This window comes from Zeus faber, assembly GCF_960531495.2.
Source record: "Zeus faber genome assembly, chromosome: 7".
NCBI classification, from domain to species: Eukaryota; Metazoa; Chordata; class Actinopteri; order Zeiformes; family Zeidae; genus Zeus; species Zeus faber.
In genome coordinates this window covers 1,295,219-1,312,362 of record NC_137203.1, presented here as the reverse complement: position 1 = coordinate 1,312,362, position 17,144 = coordinate 1,295,219, and the positions used below count along the sequence as shown (strand labels likewise).

The 17,144-nt window shown below is 44.3% G+C and overlaps 1 protein-coding gene across 1 annotated transcript; it reads left to right on the top strand.

The window, feature by feature from the left end:
- Nucleotides 1-14,453: 14,453 nt before the first annotated feature.
- Nucleotides 14,454-16,850, top strand: LOC307233192 (uncharacterized protein). Its single transcript, XM_080004433.1, has 2 exons — nucleotides 14,454-14,508; nucleotides 14,760-16,850. The coding sequence occupies exon 2, from the start codon at nucleotides 14,781-14,783 to the stop codon at nucleotides 15,546-15,548; it is 768 nt and encodes a 255-aa protein (XP_079860559.1). The 5' UTR covers nucleotides 14,454-14,508; nucleotides 14,760-14,780; the 3' UTR covers nucleotides 15,549-16,850.
- The last annotated feature ends 294 nt before the right edge of the window (nucleotides 16,851-17,144 follow it).

Here is a 17,144-nt window from a genome sequence, read left to right as displayed (position 1 = left end):
GCATTTAGCAGACGCTTTTATCCAAAGCGACTTACAATTATTCAAACACCGACAGACGCAGCCATCAGGAGCAATTAGGGGTTAAGTGTCTTGCTCAAGGACACTACAGCATGCTAGCAGGAGGAGCCTGGGATCCAACCAGCAACCTTTAGATGACTACACGACCAGCTCTACCTGCTCTGAGCTACCGTCCCGCTAATAATTCATTTATTTATTTTTAATCTCTCCCAATGAAAACCTCCACATCCTCAACTCTGCCACCTCCACTTCATCCACCTGCCCTTTAGTCGGTGCCAACGCCTCTAAACCGTACAACATGGCTGCTCTCACTACCGTCCTGTACACCTTCCCCTTCACTCTGGCTGGAACCCTTCTGTCACACATCACTCCAGACACTCTTCTCCACCCGCTCCACCCTGCCTGTACTCTCTTCTCCACCTCCACTCCTTGCATTCTCAGCTTTCCCCGCCCTCCCTCCCATTCAGGCACATGTATTGTGTCTTACTCTGTCTACTCATCTATATCTATTCTTCTAATAAACCCAGCAGTTCTCTCATCTGGGTATAAAATACTTTCATGTCCGCTTTCATCGGAACGGGATAATGTGGAACTTAACTTAGCGAAATAAACAGATCCTGATTATATATATATATATATATATATATACACACTCAGTGTTAGTTTCTTCAACTTCCAGTAAGAAGATGAGGGGCGGTTCTGCTTTCTACAGAGAAACTGTTCATCTGTGCGGAGGCCTCGCTTCCTCTTATCTGCAACACTATTACAATTCAAAAGTGATGGCACTTGGAAATAAAGATTGAAAATTAAGGAAAGCAATGAAAAATAGCAGCTCACACAAAGCCACTCACTGGCTTATAATAATAATAATAATAATAATAATAATAATAATAATAATAATAAAAATAAAAATTATATATATATAATAAATATTGTTACAGGCATCAATACACAGGGTCCAGTGGATTGGTTTTAGGTAATTTTAACAGTTTTTGTTTTTGTAGTTATAATCATGTCATTCCACAAAACCAACTTTGATGACATTACGTACGAAGCATTCCCACTTCAACCAGATGTCAAATATTGATTTTAATTTCTAAAGTGACATCATTTGTTTTGTTTCAGTTCTAAATAATTGTTCTAAATTGCTGAGTTATCGTCTTAATATTGTTTGTTTGTTGTAAAGAGAAGTCATTTGTAAATTTGTACAACAAATGACAAAACAAGTCAGATAATTGTTTTTATTATACAGTTGTCCAAAACACTGAACAGAATAATAAGAGAAATATCACAGTATTTATAAAGATCACATGTCAAATATATATATATATATATATATATATATATATATATATATATATATATATAAATATTATTTAAATGGAAATCTTAGGAAAATGAAAGAAATGAGAAATATAAAAATATGAAACCGTCAAAGTAAACAGTGTTTATTAACATGGTGTTCTATGTCGTTTTTAAACTAAAGAAAGTGAATGTTTATCACAACAGCTTGATGTTTGTCCTGTTTCTGGTGCACAAAGGAAACCATCCCAACAAAGGTCAATAAAGAAATGATTGACCTTCATTTCCTTTTTTACCGTCTAGTGTAACTTGGTGATGTCGGGCACCACATTGTTGTTGGTGGATGTGACACAGAAGGAGCCTCCTGCCATAAAGTGTTGTTGGACGCTGCAAACATTTGTTCTCAAGTCGTCATGTTGTGTTGTAGCAGGTGACACTGCAGGACACACGTTGTCATGGTTACTGGAACATCCATGTTATGTTCCACTGCATCATGGTTAACTTCTACATTCCACTCATGTTTGTTATGCATTATCCTTGCGTTGGAAAGCGTCCCTCCTTGACAGGGCGTGGTCCTCATGGTGGTGGAGCCGTCCTGACTGCCCCCACACAAAGCTCACACGTGTTTCAGTCCAACGAGGGAATTTCTAACACTTCCTCCTCTGGAGTTTCATCTTTCATTCTCTGTGACTTCTACGTCTGATCTCAGTACAGTGATGGGGTTGTTGGTACTTGTCATCCACACAGTCGTCCTGACGGAGTCGTCAGCATCTTCATGCTTCATGCTTCACGGTGGCGCAGTGCATTGCACTGCTGCCTCACAGCAAGAAGGTCCTGGGTTTGATTCCCGCCTGGGGCGCTGTTGGCACCGTGCTCCGGTGGGTTATCTCCCAAACAGGAGCCTTTCTGTGTGGAGTTTGCATGTTCTCCCCGTGCTCACATGGGGTTTCCTCCACCTCACGTCAGTAAGGACCCCCACCCAAAACATGCACCCATCATGGTCTGACCAGCGATGGACACTTATCACCTGGTCCCCGGGCGCGTCCACGTACGCTGCCCACTGCTCCTGGCTGTGGCCCCGGAGGAAGGACAAGCCAGGATGGTTCAATGCAGAGGAACCATTTCACCAGCACCATCAAAGAATGTGTGTGTGTGTGTGTGTGCAAGCATGTGTTGTAGTGTGGTGTGTTGCGTGACGAATAAAGACTGTTTCTTCTTCTTTCTTCTCATGGTGTACGATCGTCCTTTGGTCACATGTTTGATTTGTTCTTTCCAAAGAGCTTCGTTCCATCGTCATGTCGCCCACGTAGCACTCCAGTAATTCCCTGTTTTCTCCACCCACACTACCTATTTTGACAACACCGTCTTCATGACTTTTACATGAATTTCTCCAACCTGATAATTAGAGCATTGACAGTTTTTCATTTTTTCACCACGAATAAGACTATAAAACAAGTTTAGCACAGTATTGAAAGCAATGTTCCACACCCAGGTTCCTGCGCTGGTGCTTGAAACAGGAAATCGCCTCCATGTCGTTGTGGTGCAGGCGCTGCAACTTCCTGTCAATGTGATTTGTAATCCTGAACCCGCAGCGTTACGTGAGGCGACACCGCCGTGGTTGCATTGGTGAACTTCCTGTGACCGGCGCTCCACCACAGCCTGGATGGCAGCCTGTGTGCACCAAGAAAACACTCCTAGAATGAACTCCAACACCACCGTGCTGCATTTCTTTTCAACTGATAAATGATGGGATGTCTGTCATGGTATGAAAGGCCTCGTGGTTCGCTGTGAAAGATCAGTCCTGAAAGCTGAGTGTCTTTTTGGATATTCTCCGTCACTTCCGTCACACGTATCATGTGCGATCCCACAAAACAATGACGATCTGAAATGTCTTCCGCAGGACGTTTCCGTCCTCGAATGTTGTGCAATAATTTAAGAAATGACTTTTCCGTGGACGTCGTCATTTGACTGAATGTGTCTTCCACCGTTTGTCTGGCATTAAAGGCACCTTCATGAAAATCTTAAGTGATGAGTCCTTTAACAGACGTGGCCCCACTCAAAGCCACGTGAGCCGGTCCCGGAACAGAGGAGCCTTTTGGTGCTTTCGCTTTGTACTTTGTGGACAGCGCCCGGCTCCTTCCAACGGGAACCGTGGTCTCGTGCCTCCGTGTCCTGCTCTGCCTCAATTCACGTTGCTTTTTCAGGTACGTTTTCTAAACGTGGTCTTTTCACCTCTTTTCACCTTTTTGTCTTTCCTGCCCTTTCATTGTCGAAATGGATGTTTATTTGTGAAGGAAGTGCTCCATTGTTAGTAAAACTCATTTAACAACAGTACCAAATACTCCATCTACAAGTTCTTCATTGACATCAATGTTTTTAAGAAACATCACTGGTGCTTTTAGACCTAGACGTGAGGATCTTTCAAGATGTGTGTTGAAGACTTGGACATGAAATCCTGTTTTTCTTTCCAAGCCACCGCTCCATGGAATCTTGAGCGTCGATAGACACAACATTCGAGCAAGTTTATTGTAGCGAGGGGGCTAGGTGGAACAAGCCAGGAGCAGATGGACACATGTCATGACAAGGCTCCTCTCCTGTGTGTGTGGGGGGGGTGGGGGTTTTACCTGTTGCTCGTTGATTACTCTTACAAGCAACAGGTTTACAGCCACACTGGTCCTGGGCCCAATTACCTGGACCCAGGACAGGTGTGGCTGCTCCAACCACACCACATCGCATTTTTTCATCATTTTTTCATCATCTTTTTCTATTTGTCGTATACGACTCAGTAGTTCTGCAAAGTTTGTCTTTTTGTCTAACATTGTCTGTTAGTTCCACAACGGCAAAATGATTTGTCCACAACTTCATAACTTTTGGCTCTGTGTACAGAGCTTTCCCTTTCACTGGAGACATTAGAGAGAAATCACCGATTGCAATTCTGGAGACTTTTCCAAAAAGAGAGAAGTCGTCAGTTTGTTCGATCCGTCGTAGTCTGCCATGTTCGTAGCTTGTGATCAACCATCGAGATTTCGTCAATAATTAAAACTTGGAGATTCCCTAACTTTCTCCTCCAAGTGGTTGATATTATGAGAGACTTGCATTTGTTCCAATTTAAAAGGTTTTGTGGATTGTTGCTGTGTTTTTGTTCCAAGTTGCTGCACCCGTTGGTGCTGTAAACACTACATGTATTTCCTCAGGGTTTTTGACGAGTTCAGACAATAAGCGATTCATTTCATAATATAGCGCTTGTATTATATGAGCTGTAGCCATGGCAGCAGCACCAGATATGAATACATGTCATTCTTTAAAGCACCACTGACGTACTTTATAGAACACAAGACATTGTTTAACATTAAGTTTACACGTCAAATGAAATGCATCTTGTTTGTTCATTCCATGTGGCTTCGGTTCCATCGTACAGCTTCCATCTTCATGTTGCTATAAATCTGTTTTCATGTTTATCTTCTGCGTTTTTTCTTTGTTTCGTCATGTGTTCGATTCCACTTCTGTCTGTGGACAAGCGCGTGCGTCTACCATTGTTCCGTTTCATACTACCTCCTTCTAATTCTCCTCTTGTGCCTTTTCAATCAGCTTCTTTTTCAAAAAGGCTTCTGCTGTAATCAACGACAGATGTAACAGTAGAATCAGTGGAATCATCGCTGTTAACTAATGTCGTGTTGTAGAATTCTTCATAAATGCTGGATTTGGACGTTTTAATGCACAATCTGAATAATGGGGTCGAAACGTCGTAATATACTTTGTTGGAATTTCTCAGAATGTTAAGTGCGAGAAAATCATGCAAATGGTAAAAGGCCAAAGTCTGTTCGTGTTCTTTCCTTAATTAATCCAACTGTATTTTCCAGTGGAATAAGGTTATGTGTTCCACTTTGGGATGGAGTCAGTTCTCACTATCAGCCGGACACGAATCAGCAAAAAGTTTGTTTTTTGGTCCAACCTGGAACCTGTCTGGAATGCGATGGTTGCTCTTTGGAGTGGAAGACTCGTACGGACTCTGTCGTCTCCAGCTGGAATCAACCACATTTTTGGAGATCCTTCTGTGGGTTTCATGTTTGTTAAGCCTTTCTGTTGAGAAAAACACAGGAGCCAGTTTTCTTCCTGCTGGTTTTGCATTGACATCGTTGTGTTTTAAAGCTTCTTGTTGTCGTAACACACACCTTCCTCTTTCTTCTTTTCAAATGGAATGTCAACGATAGAGAACATGCATCATCGACATCTTAAATATCCATGTTTGCATTCCAACACTCTAACAGATCTCTGTTGTACTCATTCTCCCAAATATCTGACATTTGTCCTTTTGGTACAACAGGTTTTTTCTTTGTCATTTTTTCCCAAAGCTTTGTTGAGATATTGACGTGGAATTAAATAAATCGTCAACCGTAACAAAATGACCTTTGGGATTTAGAATCAGTTCATCAATTCCTGTAACAATTTTCCTGCCCCTTTTTGGACATTTTATAAATGACTATGAAGGTCTTTAGTTCTCTCGATAGTACTTGCTGTTTCAGTGGCTGTTGGTCATTGTGTTGTTGATCCAGAGTCGTGCATGTCGTCATGTGAGTCTCGGGGGTTTTTGGATCAAATCTCCATATTGTTCCTTTCTTCTTGCGTGTTTTCCAGTGTGATGTGTTTCTCCTGCTGTGATGTCATTCATGTCTTTGTCTGAACCAGGTGATTCACATGTGAATTACATTCACATGTAATTCATCATCATTTGCCAGTAAAAGCTATAACTTCATTATCCTCATCTTTGTTTACTTTTGGAGAACAAACGATGAGTGTGAGGTGATCCGCACTGTTGAAATTTGATTCCGTAGAAATAATCAATTCTGTTACCAATCGGTTGTGCTGGTGACATCATGGATGATCAAACACTCTGCTGTAACTGGATACCTTTTCAACATTTCACATCTTTCAGAATAATTTAAGTCTTTCGCATGTTTTTTTTTTTTTTTGTCCTTCTTGTTTCAAAATACTTTGTAGAACTTCTTCCATCATAAATCAGCCGAAGAAAATGAACAAAACCATGTTGGGATATCTAGTTGTCTCACCAGAGCAAAAAGATCTTTCAGTACACTTCATGGATGTTGCTATTTCAAATCACTGTTGCATTTTCTTTGACGTGTCTGCTCTTCCTGTACAACAGAGGGGAACCCCAACAATTAAAAAACGTATCATTAACAAAAATACCATTGAAACCTTTAAGAGAATTAATTGTAAATGAGTTACCGCTGTTCAAGGCATCATCAACTGAGGATCCTGTGAACAACAACTCCAAAATACTAAATATCATTGATAAGATTGCACCTGTTAAAACCAAAAACATAGAAAAACAAAAAAACCCTTGGAGAAATGGAGCGGTTGCTAAGCAACCGCTTCATTTTTCAGGAGAGAGTGTCGCCAGGCAGAACGAAAATGGAGAAAGACAAAACTTCAGGTTCATCATGAAATTTACAAGGATCGACTCAATCGATAGAACATAGAAATGAAACAGGCCAGAGCGTCTTTCTTCTCTAAAATCATTCATGAAAATATCAACAATAGTAAAGTTCTCTTCTCCACTGTTGATCGACTTATTAATCCACCGTCTACAACCCGTCAGAGATGCTCTCCCCCGAAAAATGTGAGGAGTTCACTACATCCTTCAGTAACAAAATAATATCAATCAGACAGAATATTAGTGCCTCAACATCCAGAAATGCACCTTCCTCCAGTTCCCCAGTAACATGACTGCTGCCATGTCTCACTTCGTCCCCTTAGACATAAAAAGATTAGTCTAGATTAGACTACTGTAATGGCCTATTCACCGGCCTCCCAAAATCAGCTGTGCAGTTCATCCAAAATGCGGCTGCAGACGTTCTCACTGGGACAAAAAAGTTTGAACACATCACACCTGTTCTGACATCTCTACATTGGCTCCTCGTCAAAACTAGAATTGATTTTAAGATTCTGCTACTTGTCTATAAAGATATAAATGGCCTCTCACCTCAGTATATACAAGAAATTCTAATTATACACGAAGCAGAATGAACTCTCAGGTCCACAGGCAGTGGTCTTAAAACTAACCCTCGTACCAACTCTAAAGGAGGAGAAGCTGCTTCTGTATCTATGCCCCAAGGAAATGGAACGCCCTACCTGAGGGCCCGAGAGAGGCCCCCACACTGAATACTTTTAAAGCAGGTTAAAAACCTTGATATTCACTACAGTCTATGACTGACTTCTCTGTGTGTGTGTGTGTGTGTGTGTGTGTGTTGTGTGATTTGTGTGTTTGCTCTGTATGCTGTGAGATCTGTTTATTCTGCACTGACTGTTCTTATGATTGCACAGACATTTTCTGCTGCTGTTTCTGCTGTTTCTGTTGTTCTTTTTGTTGTGACTGCTATTGTTGCTGCTGCTTCTGCTGCTGTTGTTGTTGTTGCTGCTGTTGTTGTTGCTACTGCTGTTGTAGTTGTTTTTGTTTTTGTTTGTGTGTGTGTGTGTGTGTGTGTGTGTGTGTGTGTGTGTGTGTGTGTGTGTGTGTGTGTGTGTGTGTGTGTGTGTGTGTGTGTGTGTGTGTGTGTGTGCGTGTGTTGTGTGTGTGTTCTCTATGTTGTGAGATTATGGACTAGTGCTTCTGTTTATGTTAATGCTGTTGTTTCTGTTGTTGCTGTTTCTGTTGCTGTTTCTGTTGTTGATGCGGTTGCTGTTGCTGCTGTTGTTTTTGTTGCTGCTGTTGTTGTTGTTTCTGTTGTTTCTGTTGTTGCTGCTGATGTTGTTGTTTCTGTTGCTGTTGTTTCTGCTGTTGTTGTTGTTTCTGTTTTTCTGATATTACAGTGAGAGGATCATAAGAAGGGTGTGTTTTCAGAGAGAGAGAGTCAAAAGGATCTCCCTCCCGAGGTTTGAATGAAAACTTGACCCATAATTTATGGACGCTAACTATAGCACCGTGACTGGATTGAGATGAGAGGGTGCACACTGTTGAAATTTCCGTTTCTGGTGAGAGCTACCACTTCCGGTTCCGGTGACGTCTTTTTCTTTGATAAATCATGTTCTCAGCTGTTACTGAAGGCAACAGCCAATCACATGGCTCGTCTCAGAATGGGACACAACCTTTCTCTGTATATAGCCTGGGTTTTTCTTCTGTAAAACTAGACTGATCAGAACACTGCTTTGGAGCAGCTCTGAATCTTTCCCTTTATTTTTCAGAATAAATATCTTTAATACTCTCAGTTTGTTTTCCTGCAGCGGGCAGATTAACCTCACCAACCACGCAGGAGAAATTCTCCAACAGAACTTAAATCTGCAATTTCCATATTATCAATGCACATTTACTTATTATTGTTGTTTGTGGTTTTTGGATCTTCTTCCATTTTGGAAAGAGGATTATTCCTTTCATTGTTCAATTCTACATCCTTATACAACTTGTTATGTTGTATAAGGATATGCCAACGCAGACTTTCGGCTATTTTGGAACAATATCTGGAACAATATCAAAAACATACTTTGTGATTACTTTACATAACAATAATAATCAATACATTTTATTTTATAAACATCATTGTGGTGTGGAGGTGGTGTGGTTTGAGCAGCCACACCTGTCCTGGGTGTAGGTGATTGGATCCAGGATCAGGGTGGCTGTACACCTGTTGCTGGTTGCTTGGTCTGAGGAGCAACAGGTAAAAGCTCCACCCCCACACACACTCACGAGAGGAGCCTTGTCATGACACATGTTCTATCTGCTCCTGGCTTGTTGCCTCCAGCCCACTACTACAAGAAACTGTGTCCGTCAAGCCCCCGTCCTCTGTCTCTGTGACGGAGGTCCCTGAAAACGCCACTTGGGTGCCGTGTGGTGGCGAAACTGCCACAATAATAAATAAATTTTATTTTTAATTAGTACTTCACTGTATGTTTTCTGTATGACAATTGTTGAATTCAGTTTAATAGATCAGGTTACCCTACATTTATGGAACTTTAACACAAATTTGTCATTAGAATTATTATGATAGAACTTGTCAATACTTAACACTTCATATCTTTTCATTTCAATCTGCTACGTTTATCTGTAGGAAACTGTTTATACATGTTTCTTTAAAAACAAGTTGTTTATCTTTTATTTTAAACTACATTTTGCCATAACTTACCTTGTTGCATTGGAGTACATCCGGAGTATCAGTAATGGTAGATGTTGTGTCTCGTATATGTCAATTATGACGTAACAGTCGAATTTACGAAATTTAACTGTTGACTTTTTTCCTTGGATTAAAATTGGATTTGGATAAAACTTAAAACCACAGCATGTTTGTGACATAGCTGTTTAAATGACACCTCAACCGTGTTTGTAGCTTATGCCATTGTTTTAGCGTGATATGCATTGGACCGTGTGTGTGATATAGATGAAATTTCATTGTTTTTTCACTAATTTCTGCTCGGTTTGTGGATCGATTTGGATTTAACTTCAGTTACGAGATGTTTATGACATTTCGGTTCAAACTACGATTTGTGTGTGAGCGGGCGAGAGCTCGTAGGGTGTATTGATGCTTCTAGTGCAGCATACTAGAGAGATGTTGCTTGTAGAGATGCATGTGACTCCCCTCCCTTAGTTCCTGCCGCTGACCAACCCAGTCTTTGGTAAAGGAAACCGAGTGCATTAGTCTTCCGAGGTCAGTACATAGCATCTCCATCGCCAAGACTTCTGCAGTGCCTCCGCGTGGCCACACGCGGTAACTGGGTATCGCGAGGTCCCAGGCCAAACTGTATGAGATCTCGGAGCAGCAGTGGGCCCCATAGGCAAGGCGCGCAGGCCCACCGGTGTGTGGACAAGCCCTGGCGTCTGCCAACCACTGTCCCAGCTATAGGTTAAATAGCATGGGCAGATGGGGCTCATAGCCTTGGACGGCAACCCGTCTAGGAGAAGGACACTCTGAACTAAAACCGGGCCTGCAAGGAGTTGCGCCCCACAGTCCGCTATCAGCATAGTAAAGCCAACCATGGAGTACAAAGTCATCCCAAATCCTATACTTCCAGCGGCGGGAGTCCGCAGGAACATCACGGCGGACGGTGGTGCTGGTCCTCCTTCTGGAGGGCACCATGACGACAGGACCTCCAACCCTGGGAGTGTCCCAGGGAGGGTCCTGTCCGATCGCAGCACCCCGTCCTATGCACTCATGGGCTGTCGGAGACCATTCGTTATGGGAACCTTCAACGCATGCACAGCGAGAGAAGAAGCGAGGTTGATTGAGCTAGCACACTGTGCTGAGGAATGGGGAGTGGAGATCCTGGGGATCCAAGAACACAGAAGAGTGCACACTGATGACCAGATCGTGTACAGCAGAGTGGAGAGATGCCATTCATCTCTGCATCAGCGTGGCGAAACGAGGCCCAGGCCGCAACAGGCGGCGTCGGGTTAATGCTGAGTTCTCGAGCGCGAAAGGCTCCTCGTCGTGTTTACCACCACACAGACAGGATCCTGATCGCAGAGTTTTGGGGCAACCCAGTAACAACAGTCATAGTCGTGTACTCACCCACCAACGTGGCACCATCTGACGTGGTGGTGGAGTTCCAGTCGAGTCGAGTCCGAGACGTCCCAGCACACAACTTCCTGGCAATCCTTGGGGACTTCAACGCAAGGCTTGGACCAGAGGGCGCACTCTTCCCTTATCACGACTCTACCAACCGCAACGGCGCCTACCTCACTGCCTTCCTCATGGAAGGAAGGCGGCAAACACGATCTTCCGGATGAGAACAGGCAAGAGATGGACCTTCCGAGATCGAGCCACAGGTACGCTTCGACAGTTGGATTACATCCTAGTGAGGAAGAGGTGGAGGAACTCCATCATGAATGCAGAACCATACTCCACATTCAGTTCTGTGGGCTCAGACCACCGCATGGTCTCCATGTGGGTGAGACTGAGCCTCAGGGTCCCTAAACCAAGTCCTAAGATCTGGCGGGACTGGAAAGTGTTCTCAAACGACCCTGGCCTTCAAACCAGGTACACAGAGGAGGTGAGGAAGCCTTTCCAGCAGCTGGACAAAGGAGCGGAGTCCAGCAACGAATACACACGTTTCATTGCTGCGAACGAGGAGGCGACCAAAGTATGTGTGCCCATGATGGAGAGAGTCAGATCCTCCCGGCGATTGAAACACCCTGAGGTAGTAGCGGCGCGAGGGTATGTGGAGGAAGCCCGCCTCAACTATGAGCGGGTACCAACAGTGGAGAGACGTAGGGAGCTGAACGAAGACAAACAGCTTCTCTTCAACACCTACGACACCATCAAAGGGGAGGAGCTGATGGAGAAAGTGCAGAGAGTGAAGGCAGCGCAAGGTGGACAGAGATAAGGGGAGGCCTGGAGGGTAATCAATGAAATGACCGGGAGGAAGAGGACCAAGGAGGGACAGGTCGACGGACACAGCCCTGAGGAGAGGGTGACAAACTGGGCCAGGCACTTCCAGAGGCTGCTGGGAGAGACTGCGGAAGCAGTGGAGGAAGATGTGCCAACAGTCCTCCAAGACCTGGGAATTGATGATGGTCCCTTCACGGCTGGGGAGGTCGCCAGGGCAAAAACCACCGTGAAAGGGGGGAAAAGTGCCGGTCCAGATGATCTACCCCCAGAGGTCCTGAAGAAATGTGATCTCGACGACATCTTTCTAGATTTCTGCAACCTTGCTCTGCTGCACAATCGGCAGCCTGAGCATCATCCCAGTGCCCAAAGCTGGAGATCTCTCGAAACCGGACAACTACCGAGGCATTAATGTGTGTGTGTGTGTGTGTGTGTGTGTGTGTGTGTGTGTGTGTGTGTGTGTGTGTTAAACAGCTGATTTTCTTTCCCATTCCTGTGAAAAGAGTAAATGAATGTGTGTTTAAAGCAGGAAATAATGAATAATTCATATTCAGTCTTTATGACGTGTTCATTTGCTCAATAATGAACCTCTTAAATACAACAGAGATTGGTCATCTATTTGACTTCATTCACAAACATCAAATCTTTTGTGAAGTTATTTTCCTTCTCCTCCTTTCCTTTATTAATATGTAATAACTAGACGTAAAAATAATAATAATAATAATAAGGATACAAATAATAACTGCTTATTACATACAGTCATATTAGTTATAAAACTAGTCATACTAGTTATAGATAGTTAGGAGTCATCCTGTCCATCCCACCATCCCTCGGATGGTGGGATGGACAGAGATGGCGGATGGCGGAGACGCCGCCCCTCTCCGTTCTCTTATCTTGCCTCAACATGCACGGAACAAGGTCGTCTCCACAGTGGAGCCCTCCACAGTGGAGCCCCCTTGTGGCCAACGTGGTGCAACTCTCCGTTGTATCCTACAACAATACAACGTGACATGGATTCCAGTATCTCACGAGAGCCCCAAATATCTGTAAAAATCCAATCCCTTTTGTCTAGTGACACGTAGGAGCTGTCCACTAAGTCTGAAGGGAAAGCGTTGTCTAGGTTTTTAATATTTTGTTCACAAACAGACAATGACCGCGATGTAAAGTCGGCTCAATGTCCTGGTGTGAATAGAAGGTCCCAGACCGTTGGGATGAAGTTCCATCTCAAGTGTTAACAGTCTAATAAGAGTCATGAGTGACATATATAATATAAAGCGGTGTGGAGGCGGTGCAGTTGAAGCAGTAACACCTGTCTTGGGTCTAGGTAATCAGTCCCAGGATCAGGGTGGCTGTACACCTGTTGCTCATCAGAGCAATCAAGGAGCAACAGGTAAATCACCCCCCACACACACACACAGCCTGTCATGACGTGGGTCCGTTCCATCTGTCTACTGTGAGAGAAAAATGATTACGATCAACTATTTTGAATGAGGACAAAGGCCTCTACCTCCAGAGGGGGGTTTCAAAACATTTCAAGCCCCCAGAATTATGTAAAGATACATGTTTTTCTCCTACAATGTCAATTCTAACATGAAAGAATCAGATCACACTTGGCCTGTTTACCTTCTATAGAGATGAGGGACACTCAACAGGGGAACCTAGAAGTGCATTGTCATGCAACCTGCTTCTGCCAGGTCAAGTTTAAGGTACCTGTTATTTCTATTGTCTAGGGGGGGGCACCTAGGAAGACAGTTGGGGGGGCGCAGACTTTCTTGGAGACCTCTGACCCAAACCACACCCTGTTTTCCTGGATAAAGCCTCCTGTCTTTTTCTGTGATATCAGATTGATCCGAGCGCAGCTTTGGAGCAGTACTGAATCTTTCTCTTTATTCTGCAAAATAAATATCTTGAATATGCTCAGTTTTGTTTTCTTGTAGCGGCAGATTAACCTCACCCATCATTGCAGAAGAATTTCTTCCACACCACCCTCCACAATAAACTGGTGTTTACAGCATGCCTGAAACAGCACTGGTGGGTGTGGCCGCAGGTAATGAGCCTGTTCCTTGAAGCATGAGAAACGTTTCAGAAGAAGCTTCTGGGGCTTCACTTCCCCTTGGACCAAATGGGGAAGAGTATTGAAATATCAGAATTTTCTGAAATTTTATGGGTGGTGTCTTTAGGTGGTGTCCAATCCATCACCGACGAATCAAAAATGTAATTATCAATCAGTTTATTAGAAAAATACACTTTTTTTTACATTTTTATTTATCAATTGATTCATTCATCAATACTTTACCAAGATGTTTATTTATTTTTGTTATTGTTTAGAAGATGTTGCAAGATCAAAACTGCAAATCCGCTCAGGATGGCAGCTCTGTGTTCATCACAATAAGCTCAAGTTTTATACGGAAAGTGAAAACTATCAGTAAAACGTAATAATCAACAGAGCTACTGACACAGCAACAGTAAGGACCAATATCAGGTCACATGACTCGGACAGTGTTGGGAACAGCTGCCCAGAAACAAGGACCAACACCCTTCACCCAGGGGCCCGTGGAGGGACAACCCTGCCCCGTTTAATAGTCTGAACAACCAACAGTAAGCTCAGTGTAACGGTGTCACATAATTGACTTTTATGAGATAGGACAGGATGTGACACCATGAATTCAGTCACGTCCTGTTTGACCGGTTTCTACATTAGGTTTCATTTCTACCTCCGACGCGTGGGAGTGCTGATGTGTGCATGTGGAACAAGGAAGGAATCCGCCCCATTCGCGCGCTCCTCATAAGGCAGCTCGGGATCCGACCCGTCACTCCTTCACCACAGGACCCAACGCGTCCGAGCAGCGACCAACAGGTGAGGAAACAGCATCTGAGTTCCATGTTTTTCAGTGTGAAGCTTCAGGACGGCGCAGGGCTACTACACTCTATGTTGTTCTTGTATGTGATGTTCTCCAGTCATATCATATCAGCCAAAGATCTCAACAGAGTGGCTCAAAGTTCACTGTAGAACCGAGCGTCAGGGAGAGAAAGGTGTGAAACTCCACCACTTTGTAACTTCAACGTTGTGTTGTTCCTCTGTCCCGACTCTTCTTCTCCGACTTGTAGAACAGAGCGACTCCAAGCGCCATGGAGGAAGAACAGGAAGCGTGCTACTTCCTGCTCCTGCACAAGACCCTGAAAATCTTCGACGCCCAGGGTGGTTTTGCACCCACTGCACAGGATGATTTAAAAATCATCCATCTGAACGCCAGGAGCATCCGAAATAGCAAGGAGGGGATGTTGGATATAGAAAACAAAATGGATAAGATCAGAGAGCTGGTTGCAAAGGAACAACCTACCATTTTGGTGGTGACAGAGACGTGGCTGCAACACCAGGATCAAGCACCCCCTCTGGAGAGTTTTCGGCTGTACCGCTGTGACCGGGAGGGGAAGAGGGGGGGCGGGGTGGCCATCTACGTCAGGTCGTATCTGCAGGTTTACACCGTCATCCACCAATCCATTGCGGATAAGTTTGAGTTTCTGGCCCTAATGGTGGTTCTGCCGGACCAGCGAAAGGTGAACGTTGCCGGGGTCTACCGCCCCCCGCAGGCTGCCGCCGATGCTTTGGTGCAGATGCGTCAGTGTTTGGATGTGGTTCGCGAAAGAGAATGCGTCATCTTGGGGGATTTTAATCAGGACTGGAAAACAAGCCAGTCCTCTCGACTGAAGACGATCTGCACGGATCTGGAACTCACCCAACTGATCAGAGAACCCACCCGGCCAATATCCAACACCTTGATCGACCTGATCCTCACCAACCAACCAAAGATCTATGAAGCCCGGGTCCTATCAGAAGTAGGCAACATCAGCGATCACTACCCCATCATGTGCATCAGAAACCCAAACATGTACTAGGACCAGGACCAGGACAACCTGGATGACCAGGACCAGGACCAGGACAACCTGGACGACCAGGACCAGGACCAGGTACAGGACAATCAGGATGACCAGGACGACCTCGACCAAGACCACGACAAGCAGGACCAGGATGAGAGCTAGGACCACAACCAGAACGACCACGACCAGACCGGCTTTGCTTGAAACAGAATCCTAATGATACCTTCAACCTCTTAAAAGTCAGTTTTTATCCATGATCTGAATAATCAGTGTAAACGCAAAGTGATCGATGATGTGTAAACAAATGGTGAATAATCAGTGTGATGTGGGGATGGGATGGGTTGAGCAGCCACACCTGACCTGGATCCAGGTGATTGGGTCAGGGTGGCTGCATGCCTGTTGCTTGAAGGTTGGGCTTATGAGCAATGGGTTAAAACCCCCCACACTCAATCAGGAGAGGAGCCCTGTCATGACTTGTGTCATCTGCTCCTGGCTTGTTCCACCTAGCCTCCTCTCTACAATAACCTGCTCCTGGCTTGTTCCACCTAGCCTCCTCTCTACAATAAACTGGTGGCTACAACCCATCGTCATCTGTGCCTCTGTGCCAGTGGCCCTGGAAATGCCGCTTGGGTGGAGGCGTGGCAGGGGGAACTGCCACAATCAGCAACAGGCTCATTGGGATTTTTTTGTTGAGTTGCTTTTTAATAGACTCCTGTGGGTTGAATATTATATAGTATCTTTATTCTGACATGAATGTTCTGAAGCTTCCTGAGGTTTTAAACTGGGATTAAAGGCGACAAATAAAACAGATTACTGAGCCTTCAAACCAGTACCACCGCAGCCTGCTACTGGGAGCACTGGGGGCGTCCGGGGCGCCGGTACCTGCGCTCGCTGGCTGCAGACGGCCAGGGACTGTCTGAAGGTTCTGCTGCGCTGGCTCTGCTTGCCGTTGGACGCCAGGTTGCTCTCCGACCCGGCTCGGAGCTGCACCGCCTGCCGGCCCGCCAGCTCCAGCTTCTCCACCTTCCTGTCTGAGAAACACCAGACACAGATCAATTCTAATCAATAAAAACATCTGACCACACCGAATTGACATCAGAGCAGAACTTCAGACTTGTCGCTCACATATTTGAATCAATTCTCATTTAGATAAAATGATCCACTCTGCTTATTAAAAATAAAAATAATAAAAACAGCATTTTACATAAGCTTATATATTTTACGTATTGTTTTCCTATTGTTCTACTTTACATTAATGTTTCCTGTATGCACCGTACACCAAGACAAATACCTTGACAATAAAGACTATTCTGATTCTGATTCTGATTCTGATTATAACCTACGTACATAATGTATACATACTGTTTACATATATCCATGCACAATATTCTGCTTTGACATTTGAATTGTTGATACAGTGGTTTACTGGTTTGATTTTTTATTGTTTATTGCCAGAGAAAATCATATTTTTATTACGATACCAGTATGGGTTCATCTCATCATCTACAGGAAACTTGAGAACACCATCCAAGACCCTGTTATAGCTTTGGAAACTGAATTGGACCCAGTGTTGACTGGGACACTAAGCTGCCAGGTGAAGCAGGAAGGAGGAAA

Excerpts from the sequence above, each read along its gene's own strand:
- LOC307233192 (XM_080004433.1), top strand. The coding sequence starts at position 14,781 with ATGGAGGAAGAACAGGAAGCGTGCTACTTCCTGCTCCTGCACAAGACC.